This window comes from Neomonachus schauinslandi, chromosome 12 (assembly GCF_002201575.2).
Source record: "Neomonachus schauinslandi chromosome 12, ASM220157v2, whole genome shotgun sequence".
Lineage (NCBI taxonomy): Eukaryota > Metazoa > Chordata > Mammalia > Carnivora > Phocidae > Neomonachus > Neomonachus schauinslandi.
The window spans coordinates 2527843-2549824 of record NC_058414.1 but is presented as its reverse complement, the minus strand read 5'-3'; the positions used below and the strand labels follow the sequence as shown (position 1 = coordinate 2549824).

Below are 21982 nucleotides of genomic sequence, written 5' to 3'. Positions count from 1 at the left end.
ACCCCATCCAGATGGCTGAAATAGTAAGACTCCGAACAACAGGGAGAAGTTGGCGTGAGCATGATCCCCCAGCTACCCGAGCAGCTCCTCGACCTCCATCACTCACTGCTTCTCAAAGCGGGGCCTGTTACTCTGCCATTTCTGGATCCCAGGCCGAGACACCGAGCCTGCTTCCATGGGGCCTGGCCCCTCTCCGCTGGACCAGAGGCCACGGGGGTTTGGTTTAAGGAGAGTCTCTCGGATCAGACCACTTCTGCGGTGGAGACGGAGACACAGCAAGCCTACTGGTGGGCTGCAGTGTATGGGGCCTCACGGTCACGGGTCAGACGGGGGGGTACCCACCCCCTACTCCCTGGGGGCAGCTGTGTCTGTTAGGCCCTGACACCCTACATTTCTTCCTTATGGCACAGGGATGATGATAATCCGCTCCGTGGTATTTTTCTAAAGGTTACAGAAAATAATGCTGGCAAGACTTCCGGCACTCATGGTGTCCGGGGCATGCTGAGCACTCGATCAGTGTGTCCTAATACTGTGGTTATTAATATATTGGAGAAAATCGATCTCCAGTAGAGGCACAGACGGAATGTGCTGCCCTATCCCATCAGATATCGGCTTATCAGATATTGGCTCAGATGACACCACAGGATCGGAGCGGTGCTCTGCCTGGTGGGCAGACTTCCAGATCGCCAACCACCACCTCCATCCCAACCGAGATAAAGAGCTCAGCACCCGGTTTATCTGCCGTAGAGACACAGATACCAGGCTCTGCACAGCTGACTTGGTTCGGCTGATGCAGGCAGAGCTGAGGCCAGAAATTCTGCATTTTTCCTCATCCACTCACCCTGGTGACTCCGATCAGAGTCACCCTGGTGACAGCTCAGCCGAGCAGAGCCATGTAGCACTTCTCAGGCGTTCCCACCCACGGACCCCTAGCACGGGACGATGGAGGGCGGCCGAGGGATGTATGCAGGGAGAAGACAGGATCCCAGAAAAGCCCGTGCGGGAAGAAAATTTTCTGAAATGAATGTTTGTTTTTTTTTCAGGAAAATATTAATATTCTAGCCTCTTCCTTTTGTTTTCGTATAAAATATGTCTCATTTTCCTGCAAATGTTGAAGCAAAAGTGATGCTTTCGGGCGATGCACCAAGTCTACTCTGTGACGCCATGGGCCCTGGCACGCCGCGCAAGAAGGATCCATGCACCGCGCTCTGGAGACGTCTTTTACGCCGTGAAATGTCACTGTAAAGGTGGGGGAGCATCTATGAAGGCACTTCGTGGGGATTCATACTGTTGTTCTCTAAGCACGGTGGGCAGGAGGCTGAGCTCAGAGCTTCCTGTGTGCAGTGACAGACCCCGGGAGCCATCAAAAGCCAGACGCATGAGACACGCGGGCGGGGGTAGCCAGCTTGGGGCACAGGAGGAGTGACACTGTCCCCGCGTGGTAAGTGCCACAGGGGAGCCTGGGAATGGTGGCGGAGAAGTCAGCAGGACACGGCTTTGCCCCTGGAGCAACTCTACGTGATTCATGTTTTGCGTTGGAAAGTGGTTTTTTTTTTTTTTTTAAGATTTTACGTTTTTACTTGAGAGAGGGAGAGCACATGAAGCAGTCGGGGAGGCAAAGGGAGAGGGACAAGCAAACCTGGGAGTCCGACGCAGGGCTCCATCCCACGGCTCTGAGGTCACGACCTGAGCCAAAATCAAGAGTCAGACGCTTAACCGACTGAGCCACCCAGGCGCCCCTTGCATTGGAAAGTGATTTTGATCTGCAAAGTTTCATCGTCCTCGTCTGCAGTGGGACGAAAACCATGTCGCCTACGGAGTTGTTCTAAGAATTAAAGTCTGTTCAGCACCCGGCGTTCAGAAGTGCTTTACACCAACAGCAGGAATTGCTGGAGGAGAGAGCCAGGCCTAACCAGTGGTCTTCATTAATTCCTCAGGATGAAAGTAGGCAGAACAACTAGAAAGCAGGAGACCAGAGCATGCATTGCGAGGGGCTTCGGGTGTTTCTGCTTTTTGTTCTCTTGTGTTTGATGGATACCTGCAGAGTATGACATTTTACGGGGGGAGCAAACTGGGGACGTGTTTATATTGCTGAGCATACATCATTTAGAACATGTGCTCTAAAGCTCACCCACGGGGGCCTAATTCAGAGCCAAGGCTAAAGGCAGCTCCCGGCCCTTCGCCACCAGAGAGCGTGTTTGGGAAACCGGGAGTCCTGCTCCTGCCCAGGCAGGGGAGCGGGGACATGGCCCCACCTGCTGTGGACACTGTCTTCTGGCCCCATGTGGCCAGAGGGTAAGTGACCAGAGCCAGGTGGCCCATCGTCACCCAAGCCGGCAAGACAGAGCCAGCAGTTTGCAGAATGAAGCCAACGGCCTCGCTCAGTCAGGGACCCTGGGGTGAGTGCAGGTTGCCTCGAGTTAAGACAAACAAGGGGCGCCTGGGGGGGGCTTAGTGGGTTCAGCATCTGCCTTCGGCTCCGGTAGTGATCTCAGGGTCCTGGGATCGAGCCCCGCATTGGGCTCCCTGCTCACAGGGGAGTCTGCTTCTCCCTCTGCCTCTGCCCCTTCCCCTGCTCGTGCTTTCGCTCTCTCTCAAATAAATGAATTAAAAAAGAAAAAAATCTAAAAAGACAAAGAGTTTTAGCAGCTTTAGAGCTGCTTCTCCCACTGCGCCCAAGCCAAGAATCGAATTTGAAGACCTGCCCATGGCTGAACACGGCCTCCAGGCTGTCTCACCAGGGACCCTAACCAGAGTGCCCGGGAAGCCCACTCCACAGCCCTGCATACGGCTGAGCAGAGACCACAGCCCGCAGCTTCTCCCATCTGCAGAGCAGGGGATTCAATGCACACTCTGGCCCGATTCGGGTCCCCACACCATGAGCTGTGCAGGCTCTGATTCCATCCTCATGGCCTGCCAGGCAGGGAGGCTGATTCACAGCCCCGTCTACTGTGGAATATAATACGCAGTCCCGACCACCCAGGAAGCTGAGCCAGAGAATCAGACAATGCGGAGCCCTCTCTACAGCTTCGCTTCGGCAGGGAACCGAACCAGCAAACCCCTGTACCTGACCCCAGAGACGAAACGTTGTCTCACCTGAAAACAGAACATAATAACAGGACCCACCTGCCCACGGACATTACCAGCGGACACACCCAGAAACCCCAAACTAAGCCAATGGAAGAAAATATAAATATCTAACATGTTAGCAATAAAAAATAAAATACAGCCTCAAACTATATAAACCCTACATTGACAGAACATAAGAAGAAATAGAGAAGTCCACAACCCCAATGGGAAATGACAACATACACCTGTTAATAACTGAAAGAATGAGCATTAAAAAAAATCAGTAAGGGGGAGCCTGGGTGGCTCAGTCTTAAGCATCTGCCTTTGGCTCAGGTCATGATCTCAGGGTCCTGGGATCGAGTGCAGCATCAGGCTCCCTGCTCTGTGGGGAGTCTGCTTCTCCCTTTGCTTGCTGCTCCCCCTGCTTGTTCTCTCTCTCCCTTTCTCTCTCTCTGACAAACAAATAAATAAAATCTTAAAAATAAATAATAAATGGAAAATCACGATATTTAGAAAGTAAGCTATAAACTTTCAAACAACCCAAGGATCAAAAACAGCTACACTTCACTGAATGCTAATGAAAATAGAACATATCAAAACATGTGAGAGGCAGCGAGGTGATGTCCAGAGGGAAGCATGTGATCATAAGCATGTATATGTACATACAAGAAAAGAAAAAGAAGGTGGAAATCACAGATCTAAGTATCTCTCTAAGGAAGTTACCAAAAAAAAGTGACAAACCAGAGACAGTGAAAGGATAGAACCAGAAACAAAACACAAAACAAACAAAAAATCAGAAGTCAATAAAATAAAAAATAAAATTATCACTAAAGCCAAACATTTGTTTTATTAAAAAAAAAAACTAATAAAATTGAGGACCCTCCAACAAGACTGATCAAAAAAAATAAAAGTAAGGAGAGAGAGAGAGAGGAACACAAATCAAAGTGTATCAGTAAAATTGGGATTATTCCCACATACCCTTCAGATGTAAAGGTGAATTTACTGAGTAAAATTGCTCAGGAAATGTTTCCCTCATGCACCCTTTTTCAGATTGACATTTTCGGATGTGAACCAGCAAAACATGATCATAAAACAAGAATGGGGAGGACGACGAGCCCAGGAGACTCGGTATCCCGTCTGGGAGAACAGAGCAGGCAATTCCTGGGAGCGCTTGGGGGTGATGCTCAGAAGCCCACCTGCCTGGCCCAGGGCAAGAGGGCAGGCCAGCAGGTGTCTGCCCACACGGACAGAGGGACTCCCCCGTCAGGAAGAGTGACACATTGGCACGGAGGGCAGTGGGGAGCCAAGAGAACAGAAACTCTAGGAAGAGGGAAACATTGTGAAAAAGGAAATTTCATTAAAACCTGTAACCTGGCTCTGCACTGAACCGTATTTGTCTGGTCATGATGCGGACATAAGGAAAACGTCCATCCCTGCAAGGGAGCCATGGGGCCCGGGAGGGAGAAGCAAGGCCGCATCTCTCACAACAGGAAATGGATTGATAACTCCTATGTAAAGATATAACGATACATAATGTATCACGCCATGATAGAAAGATACAATCCACAAGAAACAGTTAAACACGTTTAAAGTGGGTTCGTGCTAGGGGGTGGACGTGGAAGGGGGCCGGACCGAGAACTCTTAGTAACAGGCAGTACTGAAGGACATGAAGAATCTTTGCAACAGAATCCATTTCTTTTTTTTTAAGATGCATTTATTTTATTTTTAGAGAAAGAGAGAGAGGCAGCACGACCAGGAGGGGCAGAGGCAGAGGGAGAGAGAGAGAATCCCAAGCAGATTCCCCGCTGAGCATGGAGCCCCATGCAGGGCTCAATCCCACGACCCTGAGATCATGACCTGAGCCGAAACCAAGAGTCGGGCACTTAACCAGCTGTGCTATGCAGGCACCCCTAGAATCCATTTATGAGCTGTTTGCAAAATAATATAAACAGTGTGATCATTTTTCTGAAAATATATGTACCCACGCTCACATGAGCCATGCAAATCCATCTGAAAAAGTAACCCCAGGCGGTCTGTGATGATGAGGATATGGGTAGATTTTTTTTTCCTGGCTTCTTTGTATTTCCTAATATTTCTACAATAGACATAAATTGCTTTTGGAACAAGAAAACGGTTACTTTAAAAAAGTTAAGGAATGAAATCAAGAGCCTGACTGGACAAACATTCCCAGAAATTGCTACAAATTACTTTCAAATGTTCCTTTTTGCCCCAGGCTCCAGGTGCTGGTTCTAAGGCAGAGAAATGGATGACCTCACTGGCAACTTTTTCTTTTTAATTTTATTTTTTTAATGTAATCTCCACACCCAATGTGGGACTCGAACTCACGACCCCGAGATCAAGAGAGGCACACTCTTCCGACAGAGCCCGTCAGGTGCCCCTCGCCAGTGATTTTAAAAGGATGCAATAAGTAAAGTGATCGAATTCTTTACCTACAGAGTTACAAAAAGGAGGTTTGTAAAACATACAGAGGTATGTTTTAATTCCTTAAAAAATGACTTAAAGCAGTGACATTTATTTTTAAATATCATTAACTTGGGGCACCAGGCTGGCTCAGTCAGTTAAGGGACCCGCTCAGATCTTGATCTCAGGGTCGTGAGTTTAAGCCCCACACTGGGCTCCACACTGGGCATGGAGCCTACTTAAGAAATAAAATAAAAAGGAAATAATTTAAGTTCATTAACTTTTCTAAGGCAGTAAATTCATCACACCTGTTTTTTTCAGAAGAGGGAAGTATGGTGTCTCCTGCAATGCCTAGCCCCCTGCCAACCCCCCGCGCTGCAGGCGGCCACCAGCCCCTTCCCTCTGGTGGAACAGAGTGCCAGGAGAAAGAGATGTCCTCTCTTCCCTCAGGGGGACTTCCTTTATTCTTGTTCTGCACTCAGCTGGGCTGGGCTCCCGAGCACACCCCCAGGATGCACCTGTGACAAACCCCAATTTTGCCACCATGCCACTGTTCCTAACACGGCCATCTGGGCCCGGCACGCGGTGGTGGGCAGGGTCTCCAGATCCTGGCACAGAACCCAACTCTCGTGTTTGCTCGCTACCCGGTTGTTTAATATCTAAATGAATTCATGCATTAACTATGGAGGGACAACACAACCATTGGCAGATTGATAAAACCTTCTAACCTGAGCTCCAAATTTTCAATGTACCTGCTTTCAATCAACTATTAACTCAGGAATACTCATTTGTTTCAAAAACTCATTAATTGTTTCAAGTCTCATTAATTCTTGCACTCACGTCAGAAGCCTTCCTTTTTGACTACGTTCCTTGCTACTCAAGCCCTGACTCCATAAACCAGAAAACTTCAGGTATGAGCAACCTTTGGAGCGTTATCTAGTTTTCCAGACAAGCAAACAGAACCGGAGAAGAGCAACCTGTCAGCGTCACCCAGAAACTTGGAGGCAGAAGGATGAGGACCCCAGCGGTGGGCTATTTGGTAAGTGGACCATGCCACGCCCACCCACGTACACAGACACGCCCACCTAGGTACATGGACACGCCCACATGCACAGATATGCCCACCCACAGACACGGACACGCCCACCTAGGTACATGGACACGCCCACATGCACAGATATGCCCACCCGCTTACCCCCACACACCCCCACCTACTTACCGTAAGTCTGGAGCTTTTCCGTCAGCTTGTCAACATCAATGTGCAGTTGGCTCTCTACAAAGTTTCTTATAAATTTGTTCCTCAGGGCTTCCTAAGGAAAATAACACAGCTTAACAAAAATAATCTCATTTCCTCTTACTGAATAATACTTGTTAGGTTTATTTGAAGTTTCATTTTACAAGAAAAAGACACATAAAGTGAATCATGGTGAAAGAGGTTCTAAAAATCATGGTAAATAACAGGATCACAGTTGATTAGGACTTCACATTGAAAAATAAGAGTAATGATTGTGACAATTTAGATTGTCATTGAAATTATGCACTAACATTGAAAACAAAGAATGAAACAAGTGTCGACTTTTCAGGAGAATTTTCTAACAAAAGTAGAGGGTGATGATTTATAGATCATTTACGGGGCACCTGGCTGGCTCAGTCAGTTAAGCGTGCGACTCTTGATATCAGGGTCCTGAGTTCAACCCCCACATTGGGCATGGAGCCTACTTTAAATAAAATAAAATAAAATAATCCTTAAGATTCTGCCCCTCCCACCCGCTCACACACACATGCACACATGCTCTCTCTCTCTAAAAATAAATAAATACATAAATACATAAATAAATTAGTAAATAATAGAAACCTTTTTTAAAAGAGCCTTTCCATTGTGTTTTCCACCGGCCAGTTTTAGAGATGGGGTCACTCTCATAAAACCACCATGGAAGGGTTTCTGCATTTCCCGAACCCACTTTTAATTCTGTGGCCATCAAATCTCATCTTTGGAAGAAACCTGCAGATCATGATCTGTGTGATCCCTCTTTCATATTGAAGGGCTCCAACTCTCCCTTGTCAAGGTTTTCACTAAGGAGGGCTCCCCAGGGTGCTTGGAATGAAAGGTTGCCTCCAGATTGACTGCCCCCTGCAAATCCAGCAGCCCACCAAGACTGAGGGGGACATCCTGATGTCATGAGGCCAGAGCCAGGACTAAGCTAGGAGGGGGCTGGCGGAACGGGGACTAGTTCTGGAACCTATCAGTTCACTAGAGAATATTTACACGTGACCCTGACTTCGTGTGAGTGCACAGCCTTGAAACTTAGAACTTCCGATAAGGAATTCTCAAACGGCGTCCACCCTCTGCATTCAGCTCTGTGACTTCTCACCTCCGCCTCCTGGATGTGATGATTCTATCGATGCTTGTGTACGGATGACAGGATTTCCTTATGAAACACTGGTGTGCACTTTTATTTTACTGGAATCTTGCGTATCTTTTGCTGGGCATTCACCATGGGCCAGACACTGGCTGGGTACTTTCTGTGTATTGATCATCTACGCTCGGCCACATCTCCGTGAGGAGATCACTTGCTTTTCCCTGAGCAGAAACGCAGTCCGGGTCTCGGGCAGCAGTGAAGCACCTGCCCAACTGTCTGGTGGCAAGAGCCAGGCCTGGAATACAGGTCTTCACACTCCCCGATCGTGAGCCCCACACTGGGAAATGGGGCGCCACTCAGCACGCTTTTTCCTTGAAGATGACAAGTGCAGGTGATGGAAGAAGGACTTGCGTTTCTAACATGACTGCCTGGCAGGTGGTACCAGCTCATGGGAGGACCTCTCCTTGGAGCCGTGTGGACCGGGGGCAGGGGGGCAGTCAGGTGCTCACACGACTTTGGAGACTCTCCATTTGTTGTTCATGATGTTGCATGTAATTATTCCTAATCGCAGCAGAGACTTTCTCAAAGCCTAAGCTATCTCCAATCTGGCCTACTAGAGAAAAAGCCTGCTGATCCCGTAACAAATCAACCCGCGAGCAAACAAGTTCAAGAAGAATATGACGATAGTCCTCACGCTCACACAGTGGGGGCCACCCTGAGACCCGGCTTCGCAGACCTTCAAACACCAGGACAGGACCGCCAGCTGCTGCTGGGCTCTGAAACCACCTGGGTTTAACGCCCGGGGCCACCAGCACCCCGCCAGGCCCACTGTCAGGAGCCACGGGACCCCCGGCACAGGACTCCCCGGGGGAAACTGCAGCTCTCGGACAGTGTGTTCACCCCACTGCCGGGCTAGACTAGGAATCAAAGCCAGCCAGGCTGGCTCCCGACTCCCTGCAATGAATCGCCTTGAACTACTTGTCTGGTGCATAAAAAAATAGGCCAAACAAGAATAAAAAGGCGGGCGTGATTTCTCATGCTATCAGACTTCAGGGGACTTCCAGTTACACAAAGGGCCCCAGGTTATTATGTGGCCTACCTCCTGTAAAGTTCTGAAGTTCATGGCTGTCGGGCTCTGCAGGAATTGGCCATCTTAAAACACAGCCCCCAAGATTTTGGAATATATTAGATCGTCAATACAGAATGTCAGGGAGTGATAACTGGCCCTTTAAACAAACCCACAGTTGAAAAGTACGCAAACCACTCAAAAGAGCATTAAGGTACAGAATTGTGCCTCCATTTATGGAATTTATTATTTTTTTAAGATTTTATTTGACAGAGAGAGCACAAACAGGGGGAGGGGCAGTGGGAGAGGGAGAAGCAGATTCCCCACTTAGCAGGGAGCCCGATGCGGGACTCGATCCCAGGACCCTGAGACCACGACCTGAGCCGAAGGCAGACGCTTAACCGACTGAGCCACCCAGGCGTCCCTCCATTTGTGGAATTTAAAGAACAGGCAAATACTATTAAATTATTCATCGTGCTCATAATACTGACATCTGGCACGAACCAAGCCCTTGACCACTCACAAAACTGCCTCACACATTCAACTCTAGGTCAGTATTATTAGTCAGCTGACAGCCACACCCGAGGGGCACGGTGGGGCCCCCTGAGGGGCCGCTCCGATTTCGAGGCACGCCCTCGCAGGTGCCCCCCCAACCCTCGCCCTCGATGTGAAGACAGCCACCACTCACCTGCAGTTGGCTGAGCATCTGGCCACTCCCACTGTTCTGAAAAATGCCAGACGTTTTCAGCAGTGTTTCTGTTAAAGTCTTTAGCTTGTGCACGAAATGGAAAGTATAATTTGCCTGCAAAACGAAGCATACGTGGGTTTATCTCCAGGTCTGCTACGCCAGCTCGAGAGGGTTCTTAGGGGCCGTGCAGGGACGAGAGGGAGAGAAGCCTAATATACACGACTGGCCACCACAGCAAAGAGCCGCCAAAGTCACCGGCAGGCCGCCGACGCCTCCCCAGGCCAGGTGACTGGCTCCAGCGTCCTCGTCTCTGAGGTGAGTCCCAAGACTACTCTCTCAGACTCTCCCTGCAAGCGCCATCCACCTGTCTGCCACGGTGGCCCCAGGACTGAGCTCACTGTGGGGAACAGCAGATGTCCCCAGCACACACCTGCTACATAAAATCATGTTTGCCCACATTTCTTCCTCAAAAATATGCTCTCGGGGAGCGCCTGGGTGGCTCCGTCGTTAAGCATCTGTCTTCGGCTCAGGTCATGATCCCAGGGTCCTGGGATCGAGCCCCGCATCGGGCTCTCTGCTCTGCGGGGAGCCTGCTTCTCTCTCTGCCTCTGCCCCTCCCACCTGCTCATTCTCTCTCTTGCTCACTCTCTCTGTCAAATAAATTAAAATATATATATATTCTCAGGTAATATCCATGCATTTGTTCTACGATACCCAACACTACTGAAGACAGAGGATTTTATCATTTATTGTTGCTAGTGAGCAAATGAGCGCCAGATTTTTGTAAAACAATTTGGTTTCATAAACATATTCCTAGTCCCTGACCCAGGCACACAAAAAAGCCTGTGCCTTTTCTCTAAAGATAAAAGGACTCTATGCTCAGAAATGATTTAAGTGAAATATAAAACGATATCCATGAAAGCGTCCATGGCAACGTTACTGTATTTTTAATCCTGACAATGATCTACGTGCCAAAAAGACAGGGCTGAGTAAGGAGGGTCTGAGAGGCCAACCACACATCCCTGGGGTCACCAGGAGACCCTCCTAATGGCCCAGGTCACGCCAGCGCAGGAGCTGAAAAGCAACCACCACAGAAGAGAGAGGATGCTCCCCGCAGTCGTGGTTTGCTGCCAGCCCAAAGACAGAGCAGGGGGTCCTCCCGGGACACGGCTGGATGCTCTCGAACCGTGGCCCCCCAGCCCGGCCCAGAGCCTCTCCTCCTTCCACTGGGCTGCCGGACGCATGAAGCAGTGCGGAAGGGCTTCTTCCAAATCCACACTCTCCCTCTGCCTTCACGTGAACCTGGCCCTTTTGCACTCACACCCTTGCCATTGTTCACCCACACTGGCTAAGCATGATCTTCTAGGTCTAGGGATTGCGCCATGATCCTTCTGGTCAAGGGACAAGGCCAACGTACGAATCAGGAGAGAGAAAGGTCTTCATCTGAACCCATTTCATGAAAGAGAGGAGAAAATGTAGACAATCTCTGCCTGGTATTTTCACGACGAGCCAAGGAGGGTCGAGAAGGGGGTGATCAGAGGGAGCAATCTGGGCTGAAGACTGGCCTCCAGGCCGCTGATCCCAGAACAAGCAGGCAGCAGACGGGCAGCGTTCCAGAAATGGCAACAGGACAAATCTCCGCACAGAACCAACTGGTGACGCCGTCCTGGCCCCCAGAGGACAGTCACGAGACCCAGGGAAAACCAATCTAGGAAAGACGCGGGAGAGCCAAGCCAAGGAGGATTCCAATCCCAAGGAGGATTCCAGGGAAGGGGCCAGAGCGGAGTCACGAATCACAGAAGGAAGAAAACTCACTATTGCTCACAAACATCCCTGAGTCTGTACATTTCAGAGCCTTTCTTAGAACAGGCAAAATTATTAAAAGCAGACTAATGTCTAACATACGTCATAAAATTTGGAATTCCAATTGAAATTGGAATACACACCCAAGAGTTCACAAGAAGCTTCTTAAGAAGGAAAAAAAAAATTAATGTAATTTCAGATAACTTCTCTGCAAAATTAAAGGTCAGTGGACGGTGAAGCGCAATCTATAGCTCTGAGAGGCAAATAGTATAAACCACGAATTCCTATGTGCAGGTCATCTTCAGATACCCAAGCAGAAAGAACTGAGAGCGCTCCTAAAAAATTTCCTGGAACCCAAGCTGAGTAAGAGTTAACTCAGTATAAGAATACGATACATCTCTGATACGATCCAGATGGTGCTGAGTCGCGAAACCATTCAAATAGAGAATTGATTTTAAAGTTTATTTATTTTAATTCATCTCCACACCCAATGTGGGGCTCGAACTTATGACCCCGAGATCAAGAGTCGCACACTCCACTGACGGGGCCAGCCAGGTGGCCCAAGAATTGATTTTTAAAATAGTAGCTAACAAAGTCTTAAGTGTAATCCAGATGCCCATGGTAATTCTTGAAAATAACTATGAAAATTATAGTTATAGTAGGAAGGTTATAATTGAAATTAGAAGCCCCAGTGGCTGATGATTATAACACCAGTTAATGAGATAGTAATCTATAGAACTGTAGACTCCATCGGCGATAGAGGGGGCGAGGGGTGGGCAGGGAGGCAGGCAGGCAGGCAAATGGGAGCTCGCACCTCAGTGAGAAAGAAGGAATCTCATCATTAACTGTAAGAGGGTAAGCTCAACATTGAAACACAGAAGGGAGGGTGCCTGGCGTGAAGCATGCGACTCTTGACCTCGGCGTCATAGGTCCGAGCCCCACATTGGGTATAGAGATGACTTAAAAATAAAATCTTCTTATTTTTTAAAGATTTATTTATTTGAGAGAGAGAGCACAAGCAGGGGGAGCAGAAGAGGGAGAAGCAGGCTCCCTGCTGAGCAAGGAGCCTGATGCAAGGACTCGATCCCAGGACCCTGGAATCACGACCTGAGCCAAAGGCAGACGCTTAACCGACTGAGCCCGCCCAGGCGTCCCTAAAAATAAAATCTTCAAAAAAAAAAAAAAAAAAAGAGAGAGAAAAACAGCAAAAAAGGAAAAAAGATAACCACAAGGACAAACGTAAATTTTAAAACTGTAACAGAGAATGACAATAAGAACTCTAAACTTGCCACTCGCAACAGTAACTTTGAATAGGTCCAAACATCCAATTCAAAGGATTTCGGGCCCAGTTCATTAAGTTATTCAGTAAGTATCTATATTTATTTTTTTTAAGATTTTATTTATTTTTATTTATTTATTTGACACAGAGAGAGAGACAGCTAGAGAGGGAACACAAGCAGGGGGAGTGGGAGAGGGAGAAGCAGGCTCCCGGCTGAGCAGGGAGCCCTATGCGGGGCTCGATCCCAGGACCCTGGGATCATGACCTGAGCCGAAGGCAGACGCTTAACAATTGAGCCACCCAGGTGCCCCAGTATCTATATTTATTGAGTGTCTGTAAGCCATGTCCAGGTGTAGGTGCTAAAAATGTAGCTATGAACAAAATAAACGCTTTTCTTTTTTTTATTTTAAAGATTCATTTATTTGAGAAAGAGAGAGAGCACGTGTACAGAGGGGAAGGTGCAGAAGAATAGAGAATCTCAAACAGAGCACAGAGCCTGACACAGGGCTCAATCCCATGACCTGAGATCAAGACTTGAGCAGAAACCAAGAGTCGGATGCTCAACCGACTGAGCCACCCAGGCACCCCAAAAGCTCTTTTCCAATTTAAGATTATGATCTATTGCACAGACAACTCTATGAAAGGCCAGCTGTATTTTTACATTGGACTAAAAACAAAAGATTTAAATATCAAGCAAAACCAAAAAAGCTAGAAATGGTAACAGCCACCAAAATAAAATTCGTGACAAAAAGAACATGATTTATTCTGGAAAAAAAATTTATGATTTACCATGATTAAAATTTACGGACTCGGCAACATATCATCAAAATATATGAAGTCAAAAGGACTAGAAATAATGAAGGAATTTGATAGGATTGAACAGTAGGAGACGTTAAGCCTTCATAAGACCAGGCGGAGAGTACTTGAAAAATCAGGTCGTGAAAACAGCCATGTTTTGGGTTAAAACCTTGGCTTTGCCTCTTATCTGCTGCATGGTCTTACCCAAATTATTTAAACTCTCAGCTTCAAGCTTCGAGAAAAGTGGGGGTAGTGGCTGTGGTGATGTTAAGATAAATGAATATTCTGATGTCTCGAGGCCAGGCCTGGCCCCTAGTAGATGCTCAGTAAACACCACCCACGCAGTCCGACTGCATGCACGTTTGCAGACCATGGGTGGTGTTACTGATGCAGCCAAAGGAGAAGATCTAAAAATCTTAAATCGACAAATAGAGAACACACACACACACCCCAAATACATATGTATATTTACATATGTAATGTGTTTTATATATTTATAAACATATATCTCTTTTTGTATAGCCAGTTATTGCAATTTAAATTAATTCAAATATCCTAATTTATCTTATATATGCATACATACCCTCATTTTTCAAGAAAGTTTTACTGAAATGAATACGCAGTAAAATCCCAAACTATAGAAATCATTTAGGTGTGTTTAATGAAATTAGAATTTGTTAGCCAAGGTTGGTGTGAACACAGTTGAAATTTTTTATTTTACTTTTTTAAAGATTTTATTTATTTATTTGAGAGAGAGAGAGAGAGTGCACGAGCAGGGGGAGGGGCAGAAGGAGAGGGAGAAGCCGACTCCCCACTGAGCAGGGAGCCCGACACGGGACTCGATCCCAGGACCCTGAGATCATGACCTGACCGGAAGGCAGAAGCTTAACCAACTGAGCCACACAGGTGCCCCAGCAAGTTAAAAAATTTTAAATATCACAAATAACTCCTGAGTTATAGGACATTATTTAGGAAATGTTCATCTAGGAAATAATGCAGACATTAGCTATAACAACATACTGGATAGAACCAAAATTCAGACTCAAATACGTTCGTTATTAATTAAAAAGTGAAAATTAGTCAACACAGCACAATAATACAACAAATCTGAGGAAAGCAGAAAGAGATTGATAAAAATAAATTGTGAAAAGAAATTACTTCAGGGGCACCCGGCTGGCTCAGTCTGACGAGCATGTGACTCTTGATCTTGGGGTCGCGAGTTCAAGCCCAATGCTAGGTGTAGAGATTACGTAAATAAACTTTAAAAAAAATAGAAGAAAGACAGAAAAAGAAGAGGACCCACCCCACAAAGAACCACAGAAACCACACCTTGATTAAGAAAGGCAATTAACTGATGTCCCTATTGAGATACATCAGAGGTTGGAATGATTTGGCAAGTATTTTAAAGCAGCCATCCAATGCTTCAACAAGGATTACGAACTGTCTCAAAACACACTGCAGAGCAGAAAATCTCAACAAGGAAATGAGTCGGACCTCGGCCCGCTCCCCTGGCAGGCATGAGGCACAGGGGAGCTCCCAGCTAGCAGAATGCTCCGCAGTGCCCAGATGAGAACAGGTAATGTCCCCGAGATCCCTCCTTCTGCTGCAGAGTAGATGTATGAGAGCCCGCCCCTCCCAGGGGGGCTGCATCCCCACGATGACTTCCCCGGGCGGGCGGGCCTTGGTCCAGCTCTGCAGAGCGGCCCCGCAGAGGGCTTCCCCTGCACCCACAGGGCAGATCCCGGCACCACCAGTGGGTCCCTGGGGACCTCTGCATCCAGCTGGCCACAGCTGTGCTCCTCCCCGTGGGGTCCAGACCCCGATCCCGGCGGGGAGGCCATTTCTAGGGCAGTCCCTGCTTTCCCTTGGTGCCCCCACCAGCCACAGGCTGCATTGTTCATAGCTCCGCTCACATCGCCAACCAACCCCCTGCTACTCTAAGGTCATAATTTTCCTATGAAACCTTCCTTGCTGTTCCTTCTGACTGGACCCTGACTGACACCCTGCAAACTAACCAGATGGACACCGTGCTCAGAAAACAGCAAAAATGTGCACGCTGTGAAAAAAACACTAAGGGGAAAAGATAATGCAATTTCTGAAGTCAAGATCATGTCAAACACCGGAAACTAGCTTTAACACCAGCCTGATATTTAACAGAAGAAAAACTAGAGGCTTGCAGAGCTGAAAGCGGCGAGAAGCCACAGGAGCTGACCCCGGGGCTTTGGGGAGGTCGAGGCAGGGGGCCAAGACTCCCACACTGCATCTGAGGCGGGGATCCCCACGAGGACCATGGAGTGACCACGGTCAGCAGGTGGGGTGGCGCCCCCCCTCGGGCTCCCGGAGGCCTGGCTCTCCGTCCCAGAGTGGCTGGCACGCACGCCAGCCACGCCAGCCACGCCAGCCACGCCAGCCATGCCAGCAGCTGCAGGCTGCCCTTGGGCTCCAGAAACTTGCTCAGGCGCAGATGAGCGGGACCCACCGGCAGACAGGCTTCGTGTCTGCTTCAGCGACTTCAGGGCAAACTGCTGTCATAGTCAAAAAGACGCTCTTGGTCCTCTGACAGAGGAGGTCTCTGGGGACCCCAGGGACATGGAAGAACACTAGCTCCGATGTTGAGGGAAAGCGTTTTAATGATGAAAGCACCATGAACCGTATCTTCTCCTCCTCTGACGGGCCCTGAAAACGGAGATCTGCAAACTTCCGTGCAGACCTCCTCACGGGCAACGCCCATCAGCACGCTGTGCCAGGCCCTGCAGATGACACAGACGAGTCAGGTGCGACCCTGCCCGGGGAGCGAGTTCATGGGCTACGAGGGTCAGGGGAGAGCTCCTGTGGGAGCCCAGGGCCAGCTGACGCAGAGGAGCAGCCCTGTGGCTGGTCTCTGGGGGTCTCCTGCCTGTTTTGCAGAATCAAGCGCCATGTTTCATGCAGTCATTAGCAAACCAGCCCTCCCTGGGCTCCTATCTTCCATGCGATTCTAGAACTGGCTGCAGAATCTGAAGGACAGAGTTTGCAAGTGTCCTCAATGGCCCCACACATTTCCACGTCCAAGTGGTAAAAGAAAGTGGCAATGTCCCGTGCGGGATCATGTCCTCCCAAATCCATAACCCCCAGGACCTCTTACCAGCTATGTCTCAAATCCGCTCCAAGCCTTTATTTTCCTGTCTGTATAATGGGGATAATAGTACTTCCCTCCCACAGTTGTTTGAGAGGTCAATGAGATGGTCCTGGCAGGGGCCTGGCCAAGTGTGGCTAGGGGACAGTGATGACCGTGGCAGGGTGCAGTCCCTGACCACGCTCACCCCTGCTAAGTCAGGCAAGACGACGGCAGATCGGGACCCGAGTACAAGTGCCACCGTGATAGACGGGGCACCCACGGGACGCGGGGAGGGCAGAGAGCTTGGCGCAGAGTTGATTCCGTCCCTGGCGTATTTAATACACAGATGCCTTTGACTGAACCGGGCACAAGAGCCATATAATCACCATGCTTTGATTCATCCAACACCCATTTGCCCTCTGTGATCCTGGCACTCTGCTAGGCCCCGTGGGGATGGCAGTCGAGACAACAGACACACACTTCTCCTCTCAGCTCCTGCTCTCGGACGCTCGGCCCAGGCCATCCTGCTGCGACCGGGCTGGAACCACCCTGGCACCAAGGCCCCCTTCCCCCTTGCAGGAGCAGGTGCATGGCAGGTCACCAACCTCGGCTCAGGACACAGACATCAGGAAAGTCTGGCTTCCTTGCCCCCATGCTGGGAGAGGCTAATTCAGGCCTGCCCCCCCGCCTGACCCCTCTGCTTGGGCCACCACGGTCCTGAGACACGTGGGGGAGGGAGGTGGTGAAGGCCAAGTGCACTCTGCTCTCGGCTTCCCCGCGGCCCACAGCCCCTCCGCACTCAGCACCATCATCAGGTGCTGGACAGGGCGCCCCTCCTCTGTCCCTCTCTCCCCTTGGGCTCCCACCCCCTCTAGACACACTTCTCTGCCTCAGTACCTGTGACATTCTGCGCCAGATCATCCTGCCCCCAGACAGTGGGGGCTGTCCTGTGCACTTCGGGGAGCTTGGCTGCATCCCCGGCCTCCACCCACGGGATGCCAATAGCCCCCCACCCCCACCACCGCCCTAGTTGTGACACCAAAGATGCCTCCAGACATTGCCCCAGCTCCTCCAGGGACAACATTGCCAGGCCCCACCCCGGCTGAGAATCCCCGGCCCCCCACCACCTCTGCCTCCTTCCTCAGGTGACGTTCGCCCTCCCCAGGCCCCCCACAAACGAGGGCGGGGCGTCCTTCAGAGATCACATTCGTAGAGAAGATCCAGGCCTACATTAGTTGTCTCTTTTCTAAATATCATCTCTGATATTTATTCTTTTTCCAATCCTCCAGGCCACACGCACTGCGAGACAGCGATCTTAGCTCATGTGACAGAAGGAAACTAAGCACAAGCAGTCGGAGAACATTTCTGGGGGACAGACAACATTTGGGGTGTGACACCCCACTTCTGATGCCATTCCTGACGTGCCACTGATTCTTGGAAACCCCCTCTAATTCCTTTATCTGTTCTGTTTACTTTTGTAACCTCTCTTAAAGCTCACATGCTGTCTCCACACTGCTCTTTATTTTGGCATCAGCCTGGGGCCAAGACCAAACACAATTCTGACCCACAAAATTAAAAGAGGATACTGATGGATTGGGGCCTCTCGAATAATAACGTGGAAAGACCATGGATTCCTGCCTAAATGCCCTTTAGTACGAGCTGGGTACTCCCGAGAATTTGTAGCCATTGTTTCATCGGGGTCCGGGACGTGCTCAGTGGAAGGGAGCATCCCCCGGGGAGCCCAGGCAGGCAAGGGCATGGGAAGGACCCCCAGGGACTGCGGTGTATCCCCATGAAGATCGATCTCCCACAGGAAATCCTGGATCTCCCTCATGCCTCCCTTTTGCTGATCGAGGAAGAGCTCCAGAGGGAGAGCAATAAGCCCAGGGTCACACGGACAGTCGGGACAGGGAGGGCGACACCCAGCCTTGCCGGCGTGCATGCCTGTTCTTACCACCACCGTGCTTGTTGGTGACACCCTCAGTGTCAGAGGTTGAACCCCCTGAAATTACATTTTTTCCTACACACATGGCCATTTTAGGTGGTTCCAGTTAATAGCAAGTAATGCAGAGAATGAAACTGAGTACGAAGTAATTTGCAACCTCGGGCCCTGCACCCCACAGAGTCTGTTGCTTCATTTAACACAAGTGGCGATGCTTCCAGGGTCTCCCAGCCACTTGGGACTTCAGACCAAGGGTCTAATGACTGGGTCCAAGTTTCATAAAACTAAGTAGCCAGGGCCAACCGCCAAAATAAAGTTAGTGTTATCAGTACAAAACCAGGATATCCACAAGCCAGGTCGTGAGGCGCATCGAATGAGTGAAAAAGATACTAGCTCCTGTTAGGGTCTACCGAAATCTGAAATGGGATGAGCTAGAATCAGAGAAATCTCTGGTTTTTCTAGAATCTTCCTCATTCTCAGGCAGCACGGGGCTCGAGCCCTCCCCACAGCTCTGTCCTGGCCAGCCTACAGCCTCCCCCAGCTGATGGAGGCCCGCAAGCCCTGCCCCCCAGATGCCTCTCTGTGCAGGAGGAACAGCTCACCTCTCACACTGAACGAATCCCTCATCTTACATCTAAATTATTCTTTTGCTTGTCAGGACGACCCCAGGGGTGTGCAAAAGCCAGATGGACCAAAACTAACGCCACCACTCACACGACCACATGCTAGCGTGAACTTTTCCGCTTTCAAGTTAGTACCATTTGAAGCTTGAAAGCGGATCATCGGGAGAACTTGGTGTCTCCTCTTCTGGGTGGGACAGTCGGATCAGATCATCCACATGTCTGTCCTCTGTGAAGCCCCCAAAAGGAGCCTGCAGGCTCCCCTACAAGCCACCGCCAGACACGAAAACAAAACACAAAATACAGCACCATCCTTTCAAAAGAAAGCACAAATAGGAAGAATTGCAAGTCCGACAGGGCATGGGCGGGACGTTACCCAAGGTCCAGAAGGGAAACCAAGCAGAACCCCGTGATGTCTGGATTGCTCCCAGGGAAGCTGATTTCGCCACCACCTTGAGCTCCTCCTCCACAGAGTGAGGCTGACAAAGCCTCACAATCGACCTGGAAACGTCACTCACCAGGCCCCGGCGGCGCCTACAAACATGTCTGGTCTGACTCGTCCTTAACCGCCAGATGCACCAAGCAAAACCAACTAGCCTTTGTCCTCCACCCTCTCCTGGGACCACAGGGAACAGCCTGCCTTTCTGTCTAATTATCCTCACGGCATGGGCTGCTCCAAATAATACCTCCTGCCCCAACGTGTCCTCTAGGACAGCGACCCGGGGAACAAGGAGCCAGAAGAGGCCAAGATGAACCATCATCAACACACGAAAACTTTATGCATTCCAATCTATAGAACGCTGCGCATCTTTAAAGACCCCTTCCTGATGCTCTGCTTGTATGGTCGATAAGATCCTCATTCATTCAGACTTACCTTTTTTTTAAAAAAAAATTATTTATTTATTTTAGAGAGGGAGAGGGAGAAAGAATCTCAAGCAGACTGCCCACTGAGCGTGGAGCCCGACATGGGGCTCGATATCACAATCCTGAGATCATAACCTGAATCAAACGAAGACTCAAACGCTTCACCAACTGAGCCACCCAGGTGCCCCCAGACTTACCTTTTGAATGACCTCATTAATCTCTGGGGTATTTGGTGTGTACAGTATTTTTCCGTGTAATATAGGTTTTAGGAAAGACCACACCAAAGCGCCGTTTGGAGACTGCAGAATTTCTTGATAGAGGTTCAAGCAAAATGGTGCTGTCACAATTAGAAGAAAAAAAAATTACTTACGATACAGGATGCCCAGGCTAATGGTGACACGCATCTATATATTCATGATGCCTCACTTTCCAATGGGTGATGTAGATACATTTTTCATGCCACAGCTGAATTTGGGCAGTAAATTCGAGAATAATTTTTCTCGTTGCTGTCCTTAGCAGTCCTCGCCTTGTAAGAAATTTCAAGATACCGTGTTCATTTCGGTAATTGGAAAGAAAGGAAAGCATGACCTTCGCATGTTCAAACTAAGTCATCAATAAGAGCACTAATTGATGAAAAGGCACCTGCAAATAGTAATAGAAAGAAATGCATCTGATCTTCAGTGTAGAAAATCATGAACACCTTACAGGATTGGGAACAGAATTAGGTCTTTCCTATGAAATTAGCTTTATATATTGCTACTGAATTTTTTTCCCTGCGCCTACACAGCAGTGTTGACCTTACCGCTTTTGATATATTAAAGCGCCTTGTTTTCACTCAAACACTTGATCCCTAAAGGTGGGGGACCAACATTGCTGTGTGCTAATTGGTTTCAATCAAAGGTTTACTCAACTGACCTGTCTAACCGAATAGGTAGTAACCAAATACTATAAGGTTTGTCTTTGTTTTTTGTTTGTTTGTTTTTAAAGATTTTATTTATTTATTTGACAGAGAGACACAGCGAGAGAGGAAACACAAGCAGGGGGAGAGGGAGAGGGAGAAGCAGGCCTCCCACGGAGCAGGGAGCCCAATGCGGGGCTCAATTCCAGGATCCTGGGATCATGACCTGAGCTGAAGGCAGATGCTTAACGACTGAGCCACCCAGGCGCCCCTGTTCTTTGTTTTTTAAGTAGCCCCACGCCCAGCATAGAGCCCAACATGGGGCTTGAACTCACAACCTTGAGATCAAGAGCTGGGCTGAGATCAAGAGTCAGACACTTAACTGACTGAGCCACCCAGGGGCTCCAAAATATTATAAGGTTTTAAGCTAGTGATGAATACTTCAACTCGTTCTTTAACCCCTAAAGTGGACATTTAAAATGGAAATATCTTAGTTTTGATATCATGATTCCTGACACCCAAGGTATGAATAGTGCTGTTGTGATTATTTCCACTATTCATTACATCTTCCCAAATTCTCTGTTTGAAAAGGAAAAACCAGTTCTTTTTATTCAACAAGGACAATAAAATTGATAGAAGGAATCCCCTGAGATATAAATTAAGAGCATGACTACATAATAAGTTTTTAAACCATCATTTATAAAGATTGCTCTTATTGATATTTTTTAAAGTTACACTTTATAAGCATAATTTAAACAGTGACAATTTTCATTTCAGAAAAGACACAACCATATATATGTACAGAGCAAGAAATCTGAAACGAGGAATCCTGACATCTGCCACTTGAGAGCTGCATGAACTTGGGTAAGTCGCTTAACCTTCTCTGAGCTTCCAGAATGTCATGTGGAAAAGGAGGGTACTAATATTGTCTATGGGTAGTGTGACAATCATTTGAAATACAATGTATGAAAGGACCAAGAAAGACTGGTCCTCCATGGTAGCTGAATGACTGGATGGATGAATGGGTGAGTGGGTGGATGGATGGATGGATGGATGGATGGAAGGAAGGATGGATGG

The 21982-nt window shown here is 48.6% G+C and overlaps 1 protein-coding gene across 1 annotated transcript in view; it reads right to left on the bottom strand.

Moving 5' to 3' along the window:
• Positions 1-21982, bottom strand: part of ABCA13 (ATP binding cassette subfamily A member 13) — a 386205-nt gene that overhangs the window by 252648 nt on the left and 111575 nt on the right. The window contains exons 27-29 of the mRNA XM_044920208.1: positions 20205-20344; positions 9605-9718; positions 6710-6800 (exon numbers count right to left, since the gene is read on the bottom strand). Of these exons, the coding sequence (XP_044776143.1) occupies positions 6710-6800; positions 9605-9718; positions 20205-20344 (345 nt within the window). The remainder of the gene's footprint in view (positions 1-6709; positions 6801-9604; positions 9719-20204; positions 20345-21982) is intronic.